The sequence below is a fragment of the Augochlora pura genome, chromosome 8 (assembly GCF_028453695.1).
Source record: "Augochlora pura isolate Apur16 chromosome 8, APUR_v2.2.1, whole genome shotgun sequence".
In the NCBI taxonomy this organism is placed as follows: domain Eukaryota; kingdom Metazoa; phylum Arthropoda; class Insecta; order Hymenoptera; family Halictidae; genus Augochlora; species Augochlora pura.
In genome coordinates, this window is record NC_135779.1 from 10,453,281 (window position 1) to 10,479,362 (window position 26,082).

Genomic DNA, 26,082 nt, shown 5'->3' on the forward strand with positions numbered 1-26,082 from the left:
TGCTGCATCTATCAATATGATAACCATATATAAATTTTTCATTATAACATAGCAAAGGATGGAGTGAGATAGAAATCATTGCGAAATTTTATAGGAATTAATAAATAAGATTTTGTACTTTCATCGATGTATTTTATGTGGATAGCTAAACAATTGAGAGGAAAATGTTAAATATCTCTACAGTTTGTCGTTTTTATCGCATAAAATCTGCAATCCCGGAATTACCATTTATTCGGATTTTTAATTAATTGACAATGTTCTTCCAAAAACGAGGACATTGCACCTATCCAATCATTTCAAAACGATATAAGGCGTGTTAGTAATTCTATTACAAAAATTAAGCATTGTTAAACGCACGGGCGATTTCTAATAATAACCTGTTATTCCATCTCTTATTAAATAAAACTCTGCTCTTTTGTCATTAATATCTAAACGCTGAAGTAAATGTAGGTGGACTATAAATATCGAATCTTTTTTATTACAATCAAAAAACATTTATTCATCGTGATAATAAGATAATAGTGCTGTAAGAGGTTAATAAGTAATCCTGTGCGCGTAAACGAAAATGTCGCAAACTCGAGTGCCAGACTGACGACTGAGCGTGTTTGACAGATTTCGCTGCGAGTCGTCGGGGACTCGAACGAAAGCGAAACGCGGCCGTTAGTGAGGCGAAAATAGTGTAAAATATTGCGTGGTCTCGTTGCTCGGTCGTCACGTATTCCCTGTGCACGCGGACACAAGTCTCATTATCGTATCCCGCCGCGGCACTCATTAATTACTATGCTTTTTTCTTCGTGCTCGACAGTGAGATGGAAATATACGCTCGACACGCCGCGCCAACGATATACGGTATCGCGAAAGTAATTACGTTTTTAGTGCCGAATGAAAAGGACGCGTCTGGCCAGCGGTCATTATAACGGATTGTCTGCTTCTTGTCTTTTAATTAAACTGTGCTCCATATTCGGTCTCGATCATTGTCGATGCAAAGCGGTTACAAATTATCGCACGACTCGTTTTCAACCATTACGAGAAGAACGTCGACGTCAAGATTGCATATTTCGCATTTGAAGTTGCAGCCGTACAATTTTGTTAAAGTTTTCCAAACAGAATCTTGAGGAAAATGTAGGACACCTGGTCAAAAGTATTTTAAACCCATTTAAAGCGCAATAACTTTTTCAAAACTGGACCAAATGACTCGAATTCTTTTTAGATGTTCCACGAACTAATTCACTGTACAAGTTCTAAAATACTTTTCCTTCCAAACTCTGCTATTACTTAAAATGACAAGACAAAACTCGTTTTTTGACTTTCCTTATGTCGACCTGGAACGAAAATTCGAAAACTCCGTTTCACGTATCTCGCGATATATACGGAATATTCGTGACTGCACGTTCGGAACTGAAGAAACTCCGTTTCTGGCGTTATTAAAAATTGGCGGAGCTCTCCTCCCACCGACCTCTCGATTAAATGTTTGGCCCCCCGCCGGAGACAATGGGTGAACGTGCTAGGACGACCATTAGGTCGCAAGTGGCCGGCTTCGCGGCTTTCGTCGGCTATTCCCGGCTCGTTTCCGGAAGTGTTATCCGAGAGGCGTGATCGGTAAACACGGCACCTACTTACCAGACCGCATTGTCGCTAAACAAGCCGCAGGCGAGGCTGCCGTTACGGTTTTTGCGTGGATCTGCGGATCAATGTTGCAGGCTACGAAGCGGTGCTGTTACCTTAAGCACTTCCGCCCGAGGGAGAACTCGAATCGCGGATATTGTATTGGCTGCTTTTCCAGCCCGGGCTAACTTCTCCTCGGCTGATTATAAGAGAAAGCTGCTTAGCATAATCATCTGAATATTTAGCAGCCTCGGGGCGAAGCTGTTTCTCCGGGCGCGTTGTAAATAAACCGCGAGTGCTCGGGAATCGGAAAAATTCCCGGGAAATCGGTCGATTTTTCTCGACATTGCTCGATTTTTCTCGATGTTGGTGGATTATTCTAGAAATCGGACGATCTTTCTGGAAATTGGTAGATTTTCCTCGAAATCGGTAGATATTTTTCGAAATTAGTAGATATTTCTCGAAATCAGTAGATACTTCCCGCGATCGATAGATTCTTCTCGAAATCGGCGGATCTTTCTGGATAGTGAAGAAGAGAAGATGAGTATCGCCTCCACGCGAGAGAAGTTTCCTTTTGGCTTGGCGAACGGTGTGGGAAATTACCGGACAGATCGTGTAGGATTCTTCGCCGACCAAACACGGGCTCTCTCGGTGCTCGTCTGATCAAACACGGAACTTATCCACGTGCTAACGGCACAGTTCCGTGAACCAGTTGCCCGATTACAGGGCAACAGTGTTGCTTGTCTGGGTATTCGTCCGTGAACCGCTCGCTCGATTGTAACGTCTTAGGTACACTGTCGTCTTACATCGCTGATCCGAGCGAGTACCGATCTTCGTTACTTTCGCTCGATATGCTGTTGCTTCCCCACGATCTTCTATTCCACCTCTACTCGAATGATTCCCCTCGTACAAGATCCGTTGTAAATTGCGTCTCTCGGTGCTTTCCTGTCACGTTCGTCATCATTACATATTCAATGGCCGATGCCGTGGCAAGAGGAACACGCGAATCCATTTATCCTGCAATTCGATTCGATTTAAAGACAAAGGCTAAGAATGCTATTCGAGAAGCGTTAAGTGCGATTGGATGATTGCGCGGAGAGTTTGACGATGTGTCCGATTAGGCAGCGAGCCGCGGTGCTTGTATGATATAGCATTGGTTTGAGCCACTTGTCCGATCAATTATCGATCTGCTCTACTTCCTTGATTGGGCACTGATCCGTGCTACTTGTCCGACTAGGCAGTAAGTCTCCGATTAGTTATTGATCTCTTCTACTTGTTCGGTTAGAGCTGTACCACTTGACCGTTGGTCTGTACTACTTGTCCAATAATGCATCGAGCGGAACCGCTTGCAAACTGTCGTTCCACGTCGCTTCTTTTTACTACCAGTACATATTGGCACCTGCATTCCGTTTCTACTTCTCGCTCGATGAATCGTTTATCTGCGTTACTGAATTCCTTTTAGAAAAAAACATACGTTTATTATCCATTAATGTCATAATTGATATTATGGGTCTGCAGTCGAAAATGCGGTTTCCGATACCCAAAATTTGTTTCAGTTGGAACTCCAATGTAATTATTATAACATTATTAATTGAGTTAAATTCGAATTTGTGTATTTAACACTAGATTTACATATATTTTATATTTTACATATATTCTAGATTCACATACATCAAATAAATAACTTATAAATGTATCTATACAATTTAAAACATGATCGTAAATTAACAAATTAGACCCGTTATCTTAACGGGTTTCGTAGATCCAGTGTTAAGGAATAAAAAGATCGTATAAATCATCAACCAGTGAATAATGCTTGACTTCGTTAAATAAGCCATGAGGCAAATCGTTCATTATTGTCACTTCCAATTCACATAGGACATACCTGCAATTTTAGCCACTTAATTGGATTTTTTCTCTGTTTGGCATTGTCAAGTCGCAATTCCAGCATCTTTCTGTCGATAAACGTTGCTCGACGTAGTCTCGACGTTCTCGTCCGCGTCTTCTCACCCTTTCTCGTCACGTTCGTCCTCTTCTCGTCCACGTAATCGATCCGGCGGAGACGGGAACCCGAAAATTTATTTATCCATCGATACGGGTAGGCAGGCGGTCCTCGGGGAAGAGGAGAGTTTCTTGCGTACAATAAATGTCAATTACAGACGTGGAACGTCGGCCGACGAACGTGACTGGCCGCGCCGACTAAAAGTTCTCCCGAAGATCCCATTATGCCGGAAGCGTTGTAACGGACTGCGTTCCCACCGAGACATCCCCAGGTAAATACCGAAGGGAAAACGCCCGGTGAAAGCCGTTAAATTGTATCGGAGGAAGTTCGATTCGTGCTCGATGTCAGCCAGAAGTGCGAGCGACAAGAGAGAATGAGAGAGAAAGGTGGGAGAGAGAGAGAGAGAGTGTGTGAGAGAGCAGCGAAACGAGAGTCGTTCGTAGGAGCGAAATGTTGCTGCAACGGGACAAAACTTTGTCCGGCATGGGGTTTACGTGAGCCACCATTTAAATGGCTGATTTTAAGCCGACCGACGCCACTGGTGCATACAAAGCTACTCCCATGGATGGCACCTGTACACAGAGCCACCGAAATTAGAAGGGAATTCGAAATCCTTCTATTTAAGTTCTACCCACCGCCGACTTCGATCCGGCTCACACCCCCATCGAACGCCAATGAGTTCCAACCCCTCATGGTGCTTGCTGTCGATTTTTTTACTAGACTCGGTCCGTAAAGGCTTCTGGAGATACCATTCCTTCTCCCGTACACGTTTCTCCCTCGATTTTCGAAGCACCAGCTTGCTTTTAGTTAGATTTCTCGTTGGAGACATATGTTATTTGCTTATTGGGAACATTGGTATCTATTTTCATTTAAACGATACTCATTCTACGGTGCATCTTTAAATTTTCATTAGAATTTACACAATTTCCGATATGGTATACTAAATGTATTTTTAGTGATAGAAACCAATGGTATCGATCTCTAACACTATTTGGTTGAAGTCGAATGTACAAGACTTGTGCGACAAATGTTCAAGCAACGGCATAGAGTATACGTCTGATAAAATATTCGTTTGTTCTACTTCCTTGACCGAACAATATGTGCTACGCTATGCACGATCAAAGACTGGTTCCTGCTACTCGATGCATCAATAATAAAAATCCTTGGGAAACTATTCTCAAACGACGGATCTTTATTTTCATTTACTATTTATAATTTCATATGTAAATTTGTTTCAAGATATTTTTAAGGATACTCTTTCTATACAGGTTAATTTTTCTATCGATGTTAACCCCTTCTACTACAATTTATTATACAGCAAAGTTGATTATTCTTTGTTACTAACAAATTCCTGTGCCAGACAGAAAATAAATACAATTTATTATGTGACAAGCCTTGCTTCATTGTTCAAATATTAATATTAGATTGGTAGAATTTAACTTCAATTTAAAAGATGCAAGTAAGATACATTTTTAATAGATCATGTTTCAAATGTTTTCGACGAGTCTGTCACGATATTATAAGGCAAAGGGTTAATAGAGTCTGTGAAAATTTTATTCGAGTGTCAGAAATTGGAGAATTAAATAACTCACATTCTTTGTATTAATTTCAGACACTTTCGTTGAATATTGTGTTCAGTTGAAAACGTATAAAAATTCGTCAACATCACTCGCGATACGTATTCATTACTCCTTTTGCGACTGGTACACATATTTATCACTACGACAACATATTTCTCACTAGAAGTATATATTTTATCAATAAGAATACGTATTCGACCAAAACGTAAGAATTTTCCTCCAACTTTTCCTTTTTTCCTCCACTAGCACAGAATAATACCTCGTTTCATTCCCTATTCTCTTTCCAACCGCGTTGCCCCGGTCGAATTCGTTTCATTGCTAAAATAAAGTCCACCATGGAAAGACATACCCCTACTGCTAAGAACACATTCGTTGTCGTGTACTTCGTGAGCCGTTTATTTCAAGCACCCTGTCCATTATTCGGGAATCCGCGTGGTTACTTCACGTCGGTCTAAGCACTCGACTGGATTAACTAGGATGCGAGCATTTGAATGCTGTCCGGTTTATTAGCGTCGGGCGGGTAGATAAAGAACGAAACGAAAGGGAAAACATGAGAGAGAGAGAGAGAGAGAGAGAGAGAGAGAGATTTCAGTGTAGCGGCCGGATCGCGGGGACTCGAGAAGGAATACTCAATTAGAGAAAGGGCAAAGGTTGCCTGATCTCCGCGCGCTTTCCATCTCCGCGACCGGCTTGCTCATCTGGATGCACGGTGTCGCGAGTGAAAGGGCCCGGCTATAGCAAAGAGCGATGCCGGGGCCGGACAAGGCTGAAAAGCGATGAGGAATTTATCTGAAATGACATCGGGGCGACCCTCGTCTCCGGCAAAGGACTTATTCCCGAAGAGGGGCCGGGGGTGGCCGGGGGCAGGCCGGTATTGTCTAAAAGGGGAACCGTGCTTCCCTTTTTCCACGGAACCACGTATCCCGTGCTCCGCGAGAAGCCAAGGGACCCTGGGAATATTCATCGAGCCGTGCCACTTTCGATGATGATCTCCGGCTGGAACGAGCCGACTAAGAGCAAAAGAGAGAGCGAGAGAGAGAGAGGCCGAAAGGGCGCTCATTGTTCTTTAAGAGATCGGTAATTAATTGATTCTCGGGTCATACGCTACCGCCGGGAGCTATTGGCATTCGCGATGCCAATTGGAACCGGTTGTTCCGTGCATTCGCGTTTACAAGCAGTTTGCGAGTCTGGGTGCGTCCGTGTACTGCGGTTTATTTGATTTATTGTAGGCGATGCTGCCGGGTGTTAATTGGCTCATAATTGTCTGATAGAAGAATAGGCGAGCTATTTGCTTCACTGTGTACTAATTTAAACGGTTTCTGAGACTCGCGAGGGGGAAACTTTTTCATTTATTCATTTTATAATTAATTCTTGAATAACGGCGCATTCTTTCCATTTTTCTTATCATATTTTGAGTTTATCTAATATTTTTTCATTCTATTTACTGATTATATGGAATACTTTCCTGCTTGTTCGAGGGAGGATATGAATGTATTACAGTTTAATAAAATTCTAGAGTATTTTTAGGATGACTGATTAGATTAGTACATTGCATTAGTTCGTCAGTTGCTGATTTCTTTTAATGATTAATAGACAGTGGATGTTCTTACAAAATAAATATTTTCTTGAGTAATTGTATGAAACTGTAGCGATCTAAAATGTAATTTTTCTATCAATAATTTTAATCCATTGAAAACAACATAATAGTGTTTTTAAATTCCTGCAATAGTTTCAGTACTACGCATCTTTCTTATCAATTTTTTGCAAAGAATGCATAAAGTTAAATGTAATTAAAAACGACTACACATATATCCGGCAAAAGACAATCTCTTTTCTACACGTCCAACGTACCTGTCTAAATTCCACTATTCGCGGACTATTCCGAATAAGTCGCAGTATTCTGGCGCAATACTGTCTCCTTCTGCTGGGAAGGATTAATTGCACCGCTCTGCGAATGCAATTCTCATTTCCACCGCGATGCAAATAAATTGGTAAAATTGAATGGCGTTTCCCGAGCGCGGCCCTGGGAAAGCTGTGAAAAATGGATCCCTTGAAGGGGTTAATTCCGTCCGTACATATTGAACCGATCACGCCCGGAGGAATCAGCGAATCGAGCCGCGTCGATACAGAAATAGACGGGGAACGGATACGCGACGCCGTCACGTAAACCGAAGAAACTTAATCCCGACGATGGCTGCGAATCCACGGAAATATCGTTGCCCGGTTGGCTGGAGATCCGCGCATATTGGCTTCATTTGCACGTTTCGTTTCGCCCGTCGTTCCTCCCCCGTCGGCGGCCGCTCCGCAGAATTTTATCGTCGCCGGAGCATTTCTCCGGGCGGGTAACCGGCGGTCGGGCACGGTATCCTAATTCTTAACGTTCACCCGGAACGACTGCAATAATCAAGAATCCGGTTCTTACGTGACCGCTCCCTCGGATCTCTCTTTTTTTTCCTCCGGCGACACTGCCGTCTCTAATTAGAGCTGTTAAGTCGCGCTTAATTTCTATGATATGTTTTACGGCCGCGACCGCGGCCGGTGTTCGGGCGACGCCCGAGTTTTAATCCCAGCGGCTTAGCTCGTCGTCCTGGCCAACTAATTAGGATTTCGCAAATCACGGCCGGCGCCCGAAGAAAAGCTGTTCGAATTCTCCCCGAATGTATTTCCTGGAAACGCGCTCGTCGAGGCGGCGATATCATCGATGGACGAGCTACCAGATTTCTGCTTCGAGATCGTCGATCTGTTTGTTCGAGGCTCGCCGGAGTTCGAGAACACAAAAATTTTTGGAGAGCTCTCGATGGACCCGATCGACTGCTGCTCCCCGCCGTTCTGACAAAGTTCGTCGGCCCAGAGCGTCCCGGGCAACAGAAATTCTTCGTTTCGCTATGAGCGAAAGTTTCGCCGCGAGCAAGTAAGCGGCGAGCCAATTTAAGCCGAAAAGAGGAATTCGAAAGTCGAGTTTGAGCCCGATCCTCGTGACCATGTATTCCTCTCTATGGCGAAAAACTTGGTCAGACTCTAAGGGGTTCTTGACTTCCAGGTCGCATTCAGGATACTGAAGCTTGGACTTCGTTCGGTCGTTTTCAGTTGCTGCCGGAGACTAAAGACTTTGACGTGAGAAGGGCACTTTGAAACTGGAGACCGTCGAAGTTCTCGCCGAAGTCTTTGCATTATATATATTATTATTATACTTAAATCGTACAACTAAGTTATTTCGGTTACTGCGAAAGGTAGGACAAAAAAGTACCACACAAAGTGGTATTTAAATGGAAGCGCGTATCTGATACATTCTATTAAAGTCATATTTCTTGCACACTATTATTTGTTTTTAGAGACGAATTCAATCATCTGTACATATACATATGTATTGTATTCTTTTCAATTTTTGTTTTTTATTTGAACTCATGCGGTTACTATATAAAAATAATAATGAATAAATAAATGATTATCCTTATGATTAGTGACAGCGAATATAGTATGTCTAAATAAGAGTACCCAGGAATAAATATTGTGTAAAATAATATTTCCAGTCTGACAATTTAGATTTATGCTATCCAATTAACCAGCTGCTTCACTGTTTCTTCGTCGTAATACTAGCATTATTTGTCTAGCTAGACTGCAGTTCATACTATTTGCGTCACAGTCGAAATATCAGTTGATACCACTTGTCTAACCAAACTTGGCTGTGTCCTCCTAGTTTGGCCAAATATCTGCTGCTTGTGTTCACTTGATTAGACCACAACACACCCTATCTGTCTCTCTAAAGAGCTGTATTTCCCGCTTGCCTCCCTACCATACCTACTCATTCGTCCGACGAAACTATATTCTTAGTTTTTGCACGGTCAGATATCGACCACTGCTACTTGCTAATCAAACAGAGCCTGTTCCATTAACCAGTTATTTACATTGCAAATTTCGTGCTGTCGTAGCCTACATAGCGGATGTTTCTCTGGCTAGACAAAATATTTTTAGTAGAAAAGGTCACGAACGTTCCTTTGACGTCGAATAGCGTTCAGGGTAGCGGAACGAATTACTGTGGGGTGTCCAATTCCTGGACATTTGTTTTTGGGCATAATTTACTTATACTTATTCAGTAGTACATATCACATTTTTATATTCTCTGGTCTTATTTAAATTAAAGTAAATTTACTTTAAAATTTACTTATTTAAATAAACAAAAGGTACAGCAATTGACCAAACAGTAAAGTCTATCCCAAAATAGTAACTTCGTTTGATTTTAGATGCTTCGATCAACATCGAAGAGAATAAGAACAGAGTCGCGTCGCGTTTCCGTTCCTATGAGTTCTGCGAGTTCGGGAAGTACGTAGCCTATTGTTCCGGCTTCGCAGCGCAATTACTTTAAAGGCGAATCGAAAAGTCTTTGGGGGTCACGCAACACGGCCGGCCAATTGATTCGAATTACCGTGAAAGAGCCTCGGCCAACTTTCATTTCCATTAAGATCCGCGGTCTGCAGATAGCGGAGTCCTGAGAACCGCGGCCCGCGCACAAAGAGGGACTCGCAGACCGTTATCGGCTGGCCGTTAAGGATGCGCGCGCGGCCCGGTGGCTTTTAACCAGCGATAATTAACGCGGGAATAAGCAACGCGGTCCGTGACTCGAAATGTAAACGGGCCCGATGAATGGGAGAAACCCGGCGACCCCTATCCTCATGACCAATTAACTGTCTCATTCACGGTGTCTCGTGCATCCATCCGGATGGCAGTCGGCGACGTCCGGGACGTCCTCGTCGGAGTCCGAATGCGACAGAGATGAAAAGAGTCGAGCCGGGAGTCCGTCCGTCTGGTCAAAGAGCACGCCAGCTGAAAAGGGGGAGAGGCCGGAAACGAAAAAAGGAAACGAAATTGCGAGTCCGACTACGGAGAAAGAAAACCGAGAAGGGAACGACCGAGAGGGCCGCAAGATTAGATGAAGATGGCGGCTTGCAGATACGCAGCGCCAGACAAATGATAGGACGTTTGACGTACCCTCGCTTCAAAAAGTTTTTCCATCGCTAAATCTCGGATTTTCGGAACCTGCTGTAATTTTCTAGAGGCCTTCGCCTCCGCGGCTTCATGGCAATAGCAAGATGTCGAAATAAATTGTCTCTTGCGGTTCTTAAATATTTCCGACTTCGTATCAATCCTTTATTTCGCCTAGTCACCTTCTTCATAAATGCATAAAATTCTTGATCTACTTATAAAACCACACCTGTAATGTACGATTGAAACGGTTCACCCTTCAAGATAAAATCTCCTCGTTTTCTCTGTAAATCCGCAATTTTTCATTGTAAAGCCACTGCAAATAAAATATTGGACAGATAGTTAAAACCGTTATTCGTATGCGCGATATTTCCAACAGCGTTACGGCCGGTGACACTCCGGTGGCGTCAAGCGCGTCGCTTTTCAGTCGTTGCGTGTTGTCCGGGCCGAACAAACGGAATGAAATTCGACTTGAGAAAAATACGTTCTCGTAGTTGAAGAACGCTTCTCTGGAAAACAACTTGCAAACATCGTTTATCTTCGTCGCAGCCACGTGGAGTCCCTTCTTAATTACACGAAACGTTCAAACGTATCAAACGGCCCATCATCCTGCGAGTATCAAGGGTGAGCCACGAAGAAAGGGTTGCAGGTCCCGGACAAAGGGTCCGGGCAAACGGGAAAGAGCAAAAATCCACGGGGACGGGAATAAGAAGCAAATAGTGGAGAGACACTGCCGGCTGGAGGAGGAAGAGACAACAGGCGGCGTGGGTGGGAGAAGAGTTTAACGTTGCCAGGGTAGCGAATCGGACTTCGCAGCCGCGGAGAAAAGGTAGGGTCGGCTTTTCCCCGTGGGAGGGATGAAATCTTGGTGAATGCCGGGTCACTCGTTTAAATAATTAAACGCGTAATTACCGCCGGCTGGAACACATTTTAATGAACGGTGCCTTTTCCACGCTGCCTCGCTACGGTGTCCCATCCCACAAGCGAGACGTCGTCGTCGTCGCCGTCGTCGTCGTCGTCGAGAGTGCCGAGAGTCGCCGACCAAGCTCGGCCAGACTTTTCAGAGTCCCGAGCTCCGGCGAAAACTTCGCGAATCGAAACTGCGAAATAGATTGGCCGGTAACGAGACGCTTCTTTCTCAAGAAGTCTCCGATCGCTCGCCGCACGCAAACTTCTGCTTCTTCTTCCGGCTGTTGCCCGAGTGCCGGAAGCGGCCGCCGCGATTATCGAGACCACGACGACGACGACGCGAGCCGCCGCCAAGCCGTTTGTTAATGAGACCACCCGGTTCGATGTAACGAGCCTCAATTAACGCCGCGGATCACGCGCTGCCGCGATCATCGTGCGACGTGCCCGCCGCCGTCGCCGCTTTTTCGACGCGGTAATTACGCTTAACCTCTTCAGCTGTGAACTTTTTTCTACCGTTATTGGCATCGCCGCGCTTCCAATGGGTAATTATTTCTATAGGGGCAACGTGAATTCACTAGGTACATATACAGGTTTGTTTCAACTTGCCTTGAATACTTTCTTTTGTGTTCGCGCGTATACCAGGCGATATTTGACGCGAATAGACTGCGGGATAAAAATTCTTCACAATGATACTAATTAATTATTTAATGGTTTCATTTTTTCACAGTATAGTCACGTTTCTTTTTAATTACTACAACCGTGTGATTTATTGCATTTCGACGATACTTTTGACTGCATTTCTAATATTGTTATATTGTTTCACTCTTTTAAAGGGTTGACATTCTTTTATGTCATCATGATTGCAAAGAATAATTTGACGATTACAATGATATGGGCATAGAATAGAGTCTTTAAAGACGTGCCAATCGATGCAGCTACACTTACATTTCCATTAACGGTATCACGATACGTTCTGCTAACAGCAACATGTGCGTGTGTCGGTGCAGAAACGTATTCTCCAGGATTTTAGAACCAGGAACGAACAGGAAGGGCCAGCTCGTAAACGCGTTACGTCCAATATTTAAATTGCGTCGCCGAAATGAGACAGCGTAACAGCGTGACGACCGACGACCTGGCAGTACTATTAAGAGCAATATCGTACCTGGCCTGTCAGTGCCGAGAATAAATGGAGCAGCGACGGAACTGCTCGAGCTGAAAATGAATTTCCGGATGCGGCGCTAATCTTATCTCCGTCGGAGGATTCACCGTCGACGAACGTCCGCCTTCCATTGCCCCCCGCGTACACTCTTTACTACCATAAAACCGAGAAAATCTAGCGGCTCGTCGTCAAAAAGAACATCGCCGCAGTGAAACATGAACACGTATTGTTAATGCGATAGCTCGCGTGCCTTGGCGAGCCCCGATAATAATACAGAGATTGTCTCCAGATAATAACGTTAACATCTATTGCACATTCATTAAGATTTTTCCTTCCTGAGTGCAATCTATCTTTCTTCCTCTTGTATGTTTTACAAACGGTTCCTTCTTCCTGCAAATAAGTAAACAAATGAATAAGTAAATAGATTAATGAATGAATAAATAAATAAATACAAAATAAATGACAATATTTGAAATCGTCTTATGTTATCCGTCTCCTGGATTTAAACAAGAGGAGTCATTTGAATCCTTGAATTTTAAGCTCGTCTTCACCCTTTTCAAATCGTGGCGAATAAGAAAGAGAAAAATTTTTCCAAGTCCTATTTTTCGTATGTGCGACGGACAGAGATTGAAAGGATGGCGAGTGCATAGGGAAGACAAACCATCGCCAATCCTCGGCGCATCGATTTGTATTCTAAACGGCGATACGAGGTAGTTTGTAGTTCGATCTGAAACAGCGCTCCGTGAACGCCATTCCGATTCTTCGATAGGTTCTCGGAGGCAAAGCAGAAACTCCGGGCCATTACATCCTCGATTTACCCGGGAATCGGGTGGAGCCGGTGATGGCAGTCGCGCAGCGGCGTCTTCCGTTCCATGGGGGGTGAGCCTCGTCGATTTTTACCGTGAGAATTTCCCGCGCGCAGACCCGGGACCGGATGCCACGTCGCACCGTGTGATTTATAACTTCTGCGTCGGTCTCTTTCGGCCAGCACTTGAGATGGTGTTGGCAAACATCGCCGAGGACTATGAAAAATCCGCCGCACCGGTTTCATGGAAACCAACCCGTGGGAGGGTTGGTACAAAGCAAAAATATCTTTGTGGCTGGATTCTGTAGAATAGAACCAGTTACTGTGCCCTGTTAGAGGATCGATATATATTTTCTCATTAAACAAATATCAGACCTTTTTGACTATTAGGAGAAATCAAAATAAAATCTTTTACCGAGCCTCAATAACTGTACAATAAACATTTAATACTTAATATTAATAAATTTTATTTCCTGTAGAAGTGTAATATCATAATAAATCACTTAAAAGATCACATTGCAGATATTTTAATAAAATTCCATATTTTTATTTTATCTCTTTAAAGATTTGAGGTTATGTAGACCTATCAAGTGATGGTATGGAATGTGCTACAAAGTAGTGGTGGGGAGACCTCGCAATCGTGATTGGACGATGCCAAGGGTTTCCAATGCTAATACCCAATAGTAATGTTTCAAGCACACTCAGGCCCCCACTTCACCACTCTGCAGCACATGCCAAACCAGCATTGGTTTTCTCGCGAGAATCAGGCTTTTCTCAGTGATTTATGAAACGCAGGCGATTAATCAATTTCTGACGAGCTCTTCTACCGGTCGCCGTGATCAGTGCAGCTCCTGGCCAAGCTCGCGCGTCACGAAGCATTAATGGTAAATAAATGATCATTATTGGGACTTGGTTTAACGGATACACATCTGCGACTTTAACGGGTTGCAACGTTGGAACTTCGGGAAAACGACTTTTTTCATTACGGCGACTTTTTCTTAGCTTCGATCTTCGTGAACGTTCCAGAGACAAGTTTTTATGTAAATGCTCGCGTTATTGCGAGATTTATGACTGTAAATGGGACCATGGACTATAAGCTGTAGAAATAGTCATTTCAGACTTTTGTAAATTTGAAAGAACGATGAACGTCATTAATTTCGAATGGATGAATGTTTTTGACATCGAATTTTATGCAATTTTTCATTATACAATTATTTATAAGTTCGTTCGAGAAAAGTGTAAGCAAACTATGGCATTATAAGTTATGATTATTTTCTTCGCATCTGATATTTGAAATGAAAATCAATGAATTTATTTACGTTTTCTAATTAATTACGAAATGAAATTGATAAATTATGAATGATTATGAGTGTAACAAAAGGTAATCGTCAGGACAAGATTTCGGTCGCACAATGACTTCTAATTTGCCAGTCGTCGTCGAGGATTAAGAACATACGTTACATAATGGGCCATCCATGTCCTTTTAATAATGCAGTAATGCAACACCAAACAATGGACAGTATGTTAATAAATCATTTCACGCATTATCTGACCCGTTAATTACGTGTATAGAGTAACGCACAATGAATAAATAAAATCACTCTTTACATTTAATAACGATCATTTTGTTCGATTAATTAGTCCGACGAACGATAATAGTGCTCGAACAATTACCGAGGTAGCTCGGATCATGATTTTCGTAACACGCGCGATTCACGGTCCACGCGATTCGAATATAACTTTGATTTTCGTCCCGAATATGTAACAATAATAATCAGTTACCGGGTAATGCCGCGGCAAAGTATTTGCGGATGCAATGCGATACCTCGAGACAGGAAAATACCATTATAAATGCAACGCGACCAGTTTGTACCAAGGCTTTATTAGCTCGCTTCACAAAATATCCGACGGCATAAGATTTAATCAATCCGATTAAATCCGTCAATTTTATCAATTAAAATCCGTGTCGGTGACTTCTATAGCATCCTCGGGAAAATCTTCACTCGATATTATTACGAAAATGTCGCACGTGACGTAAGAGAAATAAACGTGACCCGTATAAAACTGTGTAAATTTTCAACACTTTCAAACGTTATTACGTTATAAAAATTTTACATAAAAATGTTTGGTCAATAATCGTGCGAAAAACCAATCGATTAAAAATAATGTATTCTGAAATTCTTCCAATATTTTCACCGTCCTGTATTTCTCTCGTCAATGTTCGTCATTTAAGCTGCGTGTTTCAGAATGAATTCTGAAAATTTGCATTTTATGCGAAGATCTCCAGCTTGATAATTACGTCGTATTCACGTGGTTGAACCAAAGTTGTAACCGAGATTTTTCTTTCGGATTTCCAGTGCTGACGGCGCCCGGCTACGACGTCTGGGTGAATAGATCCCCGGTGACGGAGGGTTGCAACGCGGTTTTGTCTTGCACCGCGCAGGACGACGTCAAAGAACACCTGACAGTCACTTCCTGGTTCCGCGACGATGCCATTCTTCTGCCAGGCAGCACCGACACCGGTGAGTACACACGCGCGCCCGTGTTTCTCAATTAAATATTTTTTACGGCCGACGTTCTGCAAAAAGCACCTCCAATGCCGTGACTAGCGGAATCGATCCGCGCAGGCTTTCCAAGCAACCGGTTGTTCAATTTTGTTTTGCCGGTTCTGGTCGCTTCGCCTTATCGCGTTCACGTCGGGCTTCCTTTCTGCGTCGTTTTTCATGAATTTTTAGATGAAACGCGAGATTTCGAGGGTGCCAGGAAGCTTACGAGTCACCGGATGACTTCGGAGATTAAATTATGGGTGGCAAATGTACGGGATAATCCACGAACTAGATAGCCACGAGATTTGATCTCTCCGATGGTTTAACAAATATTTCAGAGTCGACGTTAACTGACAAATTTATTCAAAATATTTTTTCTCTTGAAGCAAGAAGCTTGTGACGATGACTGGTCGATACTAACTGAACAACATGATTCTTCTGTTTTTATTAGAAAATGATATTTTGCGAGAGTATCTTGACAAGTTCTGGAAAATTGAGAAGGATGTAGTTCAAGAGCAATTTATTGAAACGCGTTTCGGCGGCATGAAAGAGACGCAGGTTTTCTGACGTTATCGGGGACAGGTGACATTTTCGCTGACTTTTGCGAGTACATAGGGACTGCAACGTTTATTCGTGCCCAGCATTTCATAAAATATTTCATCTAGCGAACGACAACACGCTGCCGCGGTATTCCTAAGAAATGAGACTCTTTGAGGCGCACTTGCCGCGCGCCACGGAAATAGTTGACTCAAACTACTGTAAACGCGGAATGCGGTATTAATACCGAGGTCTTAGCTTCGCGGTATCGTTTACTAAACGAATCCACCAAATCTTCCGGATTTCTTGTCGCGCTCGATTAGCTTAAAATCACGCGGGATTTAAAACAGTTAAAGAAAATATCTCTTAATCCTTCCTCCATATTGAATATTAAAAGAATCTTTCTCTGTATCATTTTGAGCCACATTCTATACGTTTCAGGGAATTATTACCATAATTTCAACCGCTACAATACAGTTTAAAAAATAAGGATCACTTTATAAAGATTTATCGTTCGAAATACCAAGCAAAATGTTTTCGCTAAAACTGGATTTGCCATTTATTTTAGTGAAATTACAAATAAATCTGTCTAGAGAATTAATTTTCACAAGAGCGATTCGATCCGGAATTTACAGAAACGCAGACAATTAAATATACATCATACGGTCGTTACCAGGGCGAGGGGAATGGGAGAGGGAGATCGAGATTCAGGCGCATCATTTGTCACAAGCAGCACGAATTAATTTTCTTCGCTTCTGTGTAACAATTACGCGGGTTTCCCATCAAGAACGAGGCAATTCAGCGGAACGGCATGAATGGTATCGTCGCGAGCGCCGGATCATTTATAATCTTGGAGCGGTGCCGGCCCATATTTGCTTAGCACCGGAGCGATGCATTTTGTTGCAATGATAATCGTAAACAAGTCACGCGCACGCGGCGGATGCAATATTGATGGCGGAAGCCGCGAGCATCTGGTTGCTGAATGAGCTGCTCCCAGCGTCGATAATTAGATCGCTCGGATTTATGCGGATACGTGCGCCGGCAAATCCTTCTTCCGCATTTTCTTCACGGATATAGTCGCGGTGATCTGTCCTCGTCGTTCGCGGATACTGCTGACGAAACAGCGAGAGGGAATTCATTCGACTCGATGTAGAATTTCTCGAGATATTTGTAAGTTTTGTTTTCGTATTAGCGTATTTAATCGACTCAGGATTTCTTATTGAATTATGTGTCTTAAAGAGTTACGTGGCCGTGTTGGCAGTAGCGGGTTTGTGCGTCCTCGACGTTTTAAACAAGTAAAGACGATCTATTTAAACAAAGAACATAAGTAGACATTTTTGTAGTTTCGTATTCATTTATATTAACATTGGTTTAATAATTGGGTTAATAAAAAATTTTATGTAAAAAGATTATTTAGAAGTAATAAGAAATTTTGCATCAAAATAAGCAGGAATTTTATATAAAAATAAATGGAACAGTTATATTAAAACAAATAGAAATTTTATCTATTATTATATTATATTTATCTATTATTTTTATCTATTAATTAATTACGATTACGATGACTATGAATGGGGCGGGATAGCATAAAAGAGGTATCTCGCTCACAGGTGTTTCGCAGGTACAATAGAATTTAAAGAGCTTCAACATCGTAAGAGATACGACAAGATTATTAATAACTTTACATGCGAAAATAAGATCCGCTGTTAATCTTCTTCCGTCAAGAATATGCACCGTCATCGCTACAATGCGGATTTTTATGAAAAATGTATGCATTAATTACAAGATGCAGGAGCTGCATAGACATTAATTTTTTCGCTTAATAATTTTACCAAGTCGATAGTAATGCAACAATATTTTTAAACAATCCGAATGTTCTCGCAGTTTTACATTTCGTTTCTCCTAAATACATAAAATTCGCGGTCCATTTTCTTATCAAACACCATCAATTGTATATATATCTTCAATTTTATATAATACGTTCAGAAATTTTAGAAACTACACATTATTAAAGTCACGCGTGTAAATTTCAGAATTCTACAATATTATATTGTAAGAACACGTTAGTCGCATAGACGAATTATTCGCCCATTATCTGATCGTTCCTAAACGATCCCCATAAACGGAACAAAGCTGGCAGAAACAAAGCAATCCGGCACGCACGCTGCATCGGATCAGATTCGAAACGCGCCTTGCATCCGGCGTTCTCAGGCCGAAAGAAATAACTTGCTCGAGTAATCTACACGCGCAATCTTCGTCTACCAGACCGGGTAGAGGAGGAGAAAAAAGGCCTAGCAAACATTCTACTCTCCATCATCCGCGGAAAGATTCTACTCCATCGTCGTTTGGACTCGAACTTCTTCGAGGCAGCAGCGTTTTATTGCCAAGCGAGCGACGAACTTTGATCCTCCTCGACGGCACGAAAAAACTCTCGCGAATCTGCGCAAATGGAAGAAGAGCCCGAGACAGGTGGGAGAGTCGCCGGTAAGAAGAGAAAGGGAGGGAAATAGAGAGAGGGAGAGAGAGAGGGAGAGAGAGAGGCAGAGAGAGAGGGAGAGAGAGAGAGAGAGGGTAGAACAAGCAAAGAATAGCGCAAGGAAACGTCGCGGCGGGATGATCGCGCGAAGCCTCGGCTCCGGGCCGCTTTGTCAATTATCCGGATTCGAACTTAACGACCGTCGTCGTCGACGGGAAACCAGGCCCGTTCCTGCTTGTCGGCGGTCCTCGACGACGACATCGCCGATGGAAAACAGTCGAGAGATTGTACAAAGGCATAAAGCGTCGAGTGGAGCGCTTGAAGCGGGGCTGAACGCGCCCGCGATACCTGAAACCGCCCCCGCAGCCGGCTGTGTGTGCACGCGCGTGTTCTCCTCCCTCCCTCCCTCCCTCCCTCTCCTCCTCCCTCCCTCCCTCCCTCTCCTCCTCCCTCCCTCCCTCTCCTCCTCCCCCCCTCTCCCGCCTGCTATCCCTGAAAAACCGGAAAAAGGGTCGAGCACCTATTTCCGGCGGCCCAGGGCCGGGACGAGGGACGGGGTTCGGGAGGAACCATTATTAAAAGCATAAAGCCACTTCCGCGCGCTGTTGCCGCAGACCAGCTTCAATGGAGGATACGCGGCGACGCGAAAAATTTCACGAGCACGGCCCCGCATCGCTTTGATATCCGGCTACGAGATCGAACATTGTCTTCCCGGAATTACTCCTCCTCGGTTCGGGAAACCCGGGCTCTGCCTTCGCCGGCTTTGGCGACGGTAAGACCTGTTGTACTTTGTTCATCCATGTACCTGGGTGAGGTGCATTGTTACTTTTTTGTGAAAATAGTGTCATGATAGCTTCTATGATATTCTTGATTTTATTTCTTTGGATAGTGAGGAACAGAAAATATTTATTTATTCATTTGTAAACGGGGAAATCCCATTCAAGAACATAATAGAAGGTATAGAAGCTTACACAAGAGAAAGAAGCTGAACTTATTAAGCCCTTCGAAACTTTCAAAAGAAAAAGAAAATCAGCTAAAATGTCTGAAGATTGACTGATTATGGATGATAATAGCCTTCGCACAAGGTTTTAAATGACGGTTGATAATAATGGGTTCTAAGGTCGCCTACCACCCTCGATTAATTTTTATTCTATTCTGTTTGGTTTAAGAGTTCCGCGCAGTATAAACTGCATTGTCTGATTTATGCTGTGCTCGTACTACTAGCTTTTCGCAGTTCGCGTTCTCGTGAAACGAAAATTTATTTCTGACCCACATTAACGCTACAATCTCTCCAACCTCTTGAAAGAAACTTTTGTACGTTTACATTTCCGCGGAATTTTTAGGGAAATATCGGCGCGGCGCTTTACTGTAAAGTCTATTCAATTATGTATTTATAGCATTTAATCTTCTCGTGTACACGGTTTCGATATCATCACAGAAACGAATATTTTAAATCCGTTGGAGAGAGTAAACATCAAGGAATTGCAGTGATTCTATTTATTAGAATTTCAGTTGAAGTTTACGTAAACAAATTTCCATAAATTTCGGATATTTTTAAAGCTGGCAAAATCGCACGGGATCCATAAAATATTCGCAAATTTTTGCAAGCCGATGTCGAAGCGCGTGTTAAAACTTCGGCGACGCGGCTAACAGGTTAACAGATTTGTTCGATGATTGATTAACTGGTCTGGCCAGTGCGTTCACTCGCCACTCGTTTATCTGTGGTTCCTCGAGATAAAGCGTCCGTAACACCTCCCCGGTTAATTTGTAATTTATTACCACGCAAATTTGCGAGTGGCATCGCGACTTCGAGTGGAATCGAACCGTTGGAGATATCGCGGGAAAGAGCTCGAAAGGAAACCGTTGGATTACCAATAGGCTGTTATGCTCGCAATCGAACGCACGATCAGTTTTCCTTCGAGCCGCAATAATCGTGATCAATTGGAATCGGCTCGGTTAGCCGGAGCGCCGGAGACCCTTTAATTGCAATGAAAAAGCTCGGCTCGGTCTCCGCGGGTTCACGGGCAGCCGTCTGAGAGAAGTTTAAATGTTTATTCCCGACGCGTGGAACTTTCATCGAGGGATCCCGCGTAAACAATCCCCGAAACAGTCTCGGCGAATAGAGAAAAAAAAATTGGCGGAAGGGAGAGGCGTGGGGCGAGAGGGCGGTCTTCAAACTTCATTTTCCATGGCGCCGAGACTTTCGACGGTGCCTTTCCATAAACAGTCCTTGAAGCACCCTCCCGGGGGTAAATACTGCTATCCCTTCTACCTCGGACGGCTTCATTCGTAAATTCGAGGCTCTGCGCCGATAGAAATTAAAACCGCCGCGAGAAGATTGGACGGCTCCGCTATCCCGGGCTCACTATATCAAGGAGCACAATCCCTTTACCTTCATTACGATATTCCTTTGTAAATTGCACCGTTTATAACGGGCTCTGTTATTGGAGAGCCGGGAGAAATGTCGTCGAGCGACATTTTTAGGACCATCTCGAGGGGGTTGAGTTTTCAACGGAAAATCAACGGTACTTCGAAATCCTGCATTTTTCTGGCAATATTCCTCATTCATACGGAACACAAAAAAAATTCAATAGTTACTTTCATCTCTGTCCTTTAGTCATTCAACAGTTTTTAATTACCTCCGTTTCACGTTCGTAACATCACAAATCGGATTAGCAACATTTCTCATTTATTATACATTCTACTTGATGCTATCACTGCTCCAAATTAATTTTATTGCTGATCTATACTCTGCCGATCCTAAGAAAATTGGGAAAATGCAGAGTGTAAGAATATTGAAAAAGTAATCGATGTCGTACAACATTACTTTTCAATTTTAATTCGACTAAATAAAATCGCGCTGTGAAATTTGTCGGGTTATTAGTAAGGCTAGAGCATTCAAATAGTCAAAGCCAAAATTCAATAGCAGAGAAAGGAGCATACCAAAAGAGTTATTATTCTACAATTACAACTATCGCGGGTTTCTAAAAAATAATTGTATAACGGATAGTTAACTCGTAATCGCAGATTTCAAAGAAACACACATTAAAGGCTGCACAGAGGGTTTCTGAACGGAGTGTACCGGAGCCGTAACTACTCGGAATCGCACGCACAATTTCAGTTTCAGCGTCGTTCAATTCCGCAGTTTTCCTCGCAGACCAGAAGTATGATCGGAGGATAAAAACTTCGCTCGTAGCTCGACGACGGGGGATTAAACTGACATAACTTTTCGGAGGGTGCTGGAAAAATTCGCAACAACACTTCGCTGATTTGCATTCGTTTCCATAGAACGAGCGTCCCAGCGATTTATGCAAGGGCTCCGCAGGGTTGGTAGTCGCAATACGCGTCGCCTTGCTTCTAATATTTAACATATCGACAGGCGTCAGGCAATCGAGGTGTCCAAAAATAGCGTCGATACGGTGCTCGGCGCGGCCGTGGCATAAGAATCGCGACATCTGCTGGATATTTCCATTCAGCTGTGCCGGGGAATCGCCACGAGTCCCGCAGGAGTGACGACAATAACGGACGCAGCCGAGGAACGGGGACGGACCTAAGCCGGGACCGCGGCACTCGAGCGTTTTAATATCGGGAAATGGCGAAAACAAACACGGGAACACCAGAAGAAATATGGAAATCCCGCGGAAACACGGGAAAATATTCCGGGGCCGGGCATCGGCATGGACACGACGAGGAGATAGTAATATACGCTCGTACAGGATGCGAGCCTCCCAACTGCAAACACCGGATCGCCAGATCGCGCGCGCGGATCCGCGTTCGCCGCGACAAAAACGGAAAGAGAGAGAGAGAGAGAGAGAAAGAGAGGGAGAGAGAGGATGAGAAAGAGGTCGAGCAAGAATGAAAGAGAGAGAGAGGCAGATTTATTATTCGAAATGGAAGTGCACTCGGCCGTGGAAGTGGCAAAATAACTTCGGTGTTCTTCAAAATACACCGAAATTCGGGGCGACGGCTTTCTGAGACCAATGCCATATTGTTATATTTTTAGAGGATTCTAGGATAGAGGTGTTGATTCAGGAAAGAGTGCGTATTTTCATCATGCTATGTGTTTTACCTGTCCCTTCGGTGACAGGTGTGCGGTACTAACCGCGCCGTAAACATTTCTTTCGGGACGGACTGCAAATAAAACCTGCAACTTGAGAAGATCATCAATTAGCAGCTGGTTTTATCATTTCATCGTACGGCTTCTGCTGCGACAGTTTATTTATATTTTCACTTGTCGCATCAAATACGAAAGCACTCGTCTGATGAAAGACAGCACCACTCCGGTTTGTCAAGACTGTATTTATTCTGTTTCTTTTAATTGGACTCTCCGCATTCTACCTTCTTCGAGAGCGGTGCTTTTCGTGTATATGTGTAAGTGTACTTATACGCGACTGGTGACCGTATTAATTTATTGAAAAGAACAAATTTCATACGACGAGAGTTTCGTCTCTATTCAAGCATCTGATAGCAATCATATTCTATTTGCGCGTCTTTCTGAATTATTAAGATCTTATTCTATTTATCTGTTTAATATGATTCTACTTAGTGTCTGACCTTCCTCAATCCTATTCTACTTATTTTAATATCATCGATCTCATTTTATTTATACGATTGAATTCTTCTCATCTGTTTATTTTAAACCTCGTTCTACTAATCGGTCTGTTTTCTCGTCTGGCTATCAACTATCCTATTTCACTTGTCTGGTTACGAACGAAGTCACTTTAATCGTCTGACTACGAACGGTCGAATTCTTTGTAGCTGACTACAGACGACGTTGTTCTAATGATTTGATCGCACAGAATCCTGTTACACGTGTCTGGCTACAGACAATCCGAATTCTACTTGTCTGGCTACAAACAATGCCATTCGAATTATCCGACAACAAACGATCCCATCCCACTCGTCCGGTTGCAAATTATGCAATCCCATCGAACCGGCTACGAACCGTGTTATTCTAATTGTCCGACCACTAACGATCCTGCTCTACTTATCCGACTGCGAACGCGATCGTTCCGCCCGTAGCTAGACAAAGCAATGCGCTCCCGGTGCTTCTTACGTAACAATGTTTCTGGCAGAGTGTACTACCGGGGCTGACCGCCGGGATCTCATTCCGACGCCGTCGATATCGATCCTTTAAAACGCCGGAAGGAAATCCAGACAGGTAATCGGCGGGCAGGTCGTGTTCCCGAAGGCGTGGAAGAACTTCTTGACGAGTCCCGCCCGCGTCTATAGCCTTGTCCAATATTTGTCGGGGGGCCAGCGCGAAGTAACGCAGGCAGTAAATAGCAAACAGTAAACAGGGGGACTCTCGTTCGCCCGAGTACGCGTTGGTACGCGTGTGGGTCGGTATCCGGTTTCTCTCCTAAACGGCGACGAACGAATTGAAGAGCCGAGCAGGCGGCTTTGAGCGACGTCGCGTGGAAAAAGGAATAAAATCGTAATCATAACGCTGCCAGCAAAGGGAACGGGAAATGAGGATGACGCGACCCGGAGTGGAGAGTAGAAACGGAAGTGGAAGGAGGGCTGGTTGCTCGGCAAGTGTGTGCAGACACTCATATGAGCTCGCCGGTGTCCGTGGACAGTCGACGGTCCCGAACAGAGGGAAGAAGACTCTGCAGGTGAGACCAAACCGGAGCCAGGACACCAGGAACGGGCTCCAACCGGGAATGAGATGTCAACATTAGCCGGCCTTGTGAAGAGGCACCAATTACCTGGCTGCCAGAAGATAAACTCCTGAATCATTCACCTACTCCAGGTCGATAGGAAGACTGTGCCGTGCTGTTTCAAACTGCGAGCTCCGTTCCGTAAAAAAGGGACGGCCCGCGCCATCCAGAGGATAAATATTAGGCTGACGCTTGTGCCAGCTCTGCAAGAGACGTTTCAGACAGCGCGAGTTACGCAGCCAGTTACGGGGACTCGCGAACCCGGAAAAACACCCGACGCTGCGAAGGATCCACCGAGGCCGCGTTTTCTGCTGCTGGTTGGAAAATCAAAGCTCTTTTTCTTGCGCAACATGATTATTCTATCTTCTCGAAACTCTCTTCATACAGCCACGGTATGTATGAATTCTTTATCCGTTCTTGACAAGTTCAAGGTTACGTATGGTTATAAGTTTCATATACAATCATTTCCGTTGTGTATTGCTTGCTACGACAAGAATATATCCCAAAATTTTCTAGGAGATCCGTTTCTAGTTTCTGTAAAAAGATTGCACTTCATGCACTTAACACGTTCAACCCGGCGTGAACCACCGGTGGTACACACGTAGTTTCCGCCGTCTAGCGGCGTGGACCATCGGTAGTTCCCATATGTTTTTCATTGTTTTTGAAAAAGCATACTTTGAAAGGCTAGGAAGAGACTAGATGATAATATACGATGGAAAAGAAACATTATTTTTACAGTTGTTTTCAATATACAGAGAAATTTATTTTCGCTTCAATCATATCGCGTCTCAATCGCACCGCTCGTTCCCACACGTTCACACTGCACACATCCTACAATACTAAGGGTCAATAATAAATTATTGAAAAACAGAAATTATAGAATACCTAACCATACAAAAATAAAAGTATTTTACTTACATGTATATATGTATTTTATTTCTATTTATATTTCACAATTCGTGAATAAAGTTTTATAAGTACTTTATAACAATTTCACGCAACAATGTCTGACTTCAGATTCAAGTCACTGGCAATAGAAAAGATAGTGAAACAAACGCGCGCCGTCAGACGAATACACAACTGATAATATCAAGCCCCCCCGACCGTACCGACTTCGAAAAAAATGCGCCGGGTTGAACGTGTTAAATATCGATTGTACACCAATTTCTGCTCCACATTTTTCAACGAAAAAATGAACACGCACTTCAGAAACGTGAAAAAAATTAGCTAAGAAATTGTACAATGGCTCTTGTCGACAAAGATCAGAAAGATTGCCTAGAAGTTCGAATTCTGCGTGCGGAACCGGTTCCATCGTTAGAATTCAGGCTCCTATTAACCTCGGAAATGCTATCGGAAGTGCATGCGGCGTTCAAAGTACGCGATCATGATGCGCCAGCAACGAACCTGGTCCTTTGATTCCTAGAAAGACTGTCGGTCCATCGATCCCGGATTTTCGGGTACGCGGATCGCAGCTTCTCGTCGGCTACCCCTTTGAGAGGCGATGGTGTTAATGAGAGAGCGCTGGCACGTTGCCTCGATATGCCGTCCCGGGGTCCTGTGTTCTCCGACAGGGGGCCATGAACGGGAGTACAGGGCGCGGGGGGTCAGCGTATCACCGGTGTGGCGTATGGGGGATGAAGAAGAGGCGGCCGGCCTGCCACATCGCGTCGCGTCGCGACGTGCAGGTGTTTCCGTGCGACGTGTACGGCACAATATTACCCGCCTAGTTACGAAACAAACGTATCACACCCCGACACGACGTGATGTTCTCCATGATATCCTGCCTGCCGCGCGCACCGCTCCCTCTATACCTGTATATA

At 43.7% G+C, this 26,082-nt stretch overlaps 1 protein-coding gene across 1 annotated transcript in view; it reads left to right on the plus strand.

Annotated features, from left to right (window-relative positions):
* The window catches only part of Dscam3 (Down syndrome cell adhesion molecule 3), a 283,469-nt gene that overhangs the window by 229,557 nt on the left and 27,830 nt on the right, over positions 1-26,082 (plus strand). The window contains exon 5 of the mRNA XM_078188350.1: positions 15,398-15,562. Coding sequence (XP_078044476.1) covers positions 15,398-15,562 — 165 coding nt within the window. The remainder of the gene's footprint in view (positions 1-15,397; positions 15,563-26,082) is intronic.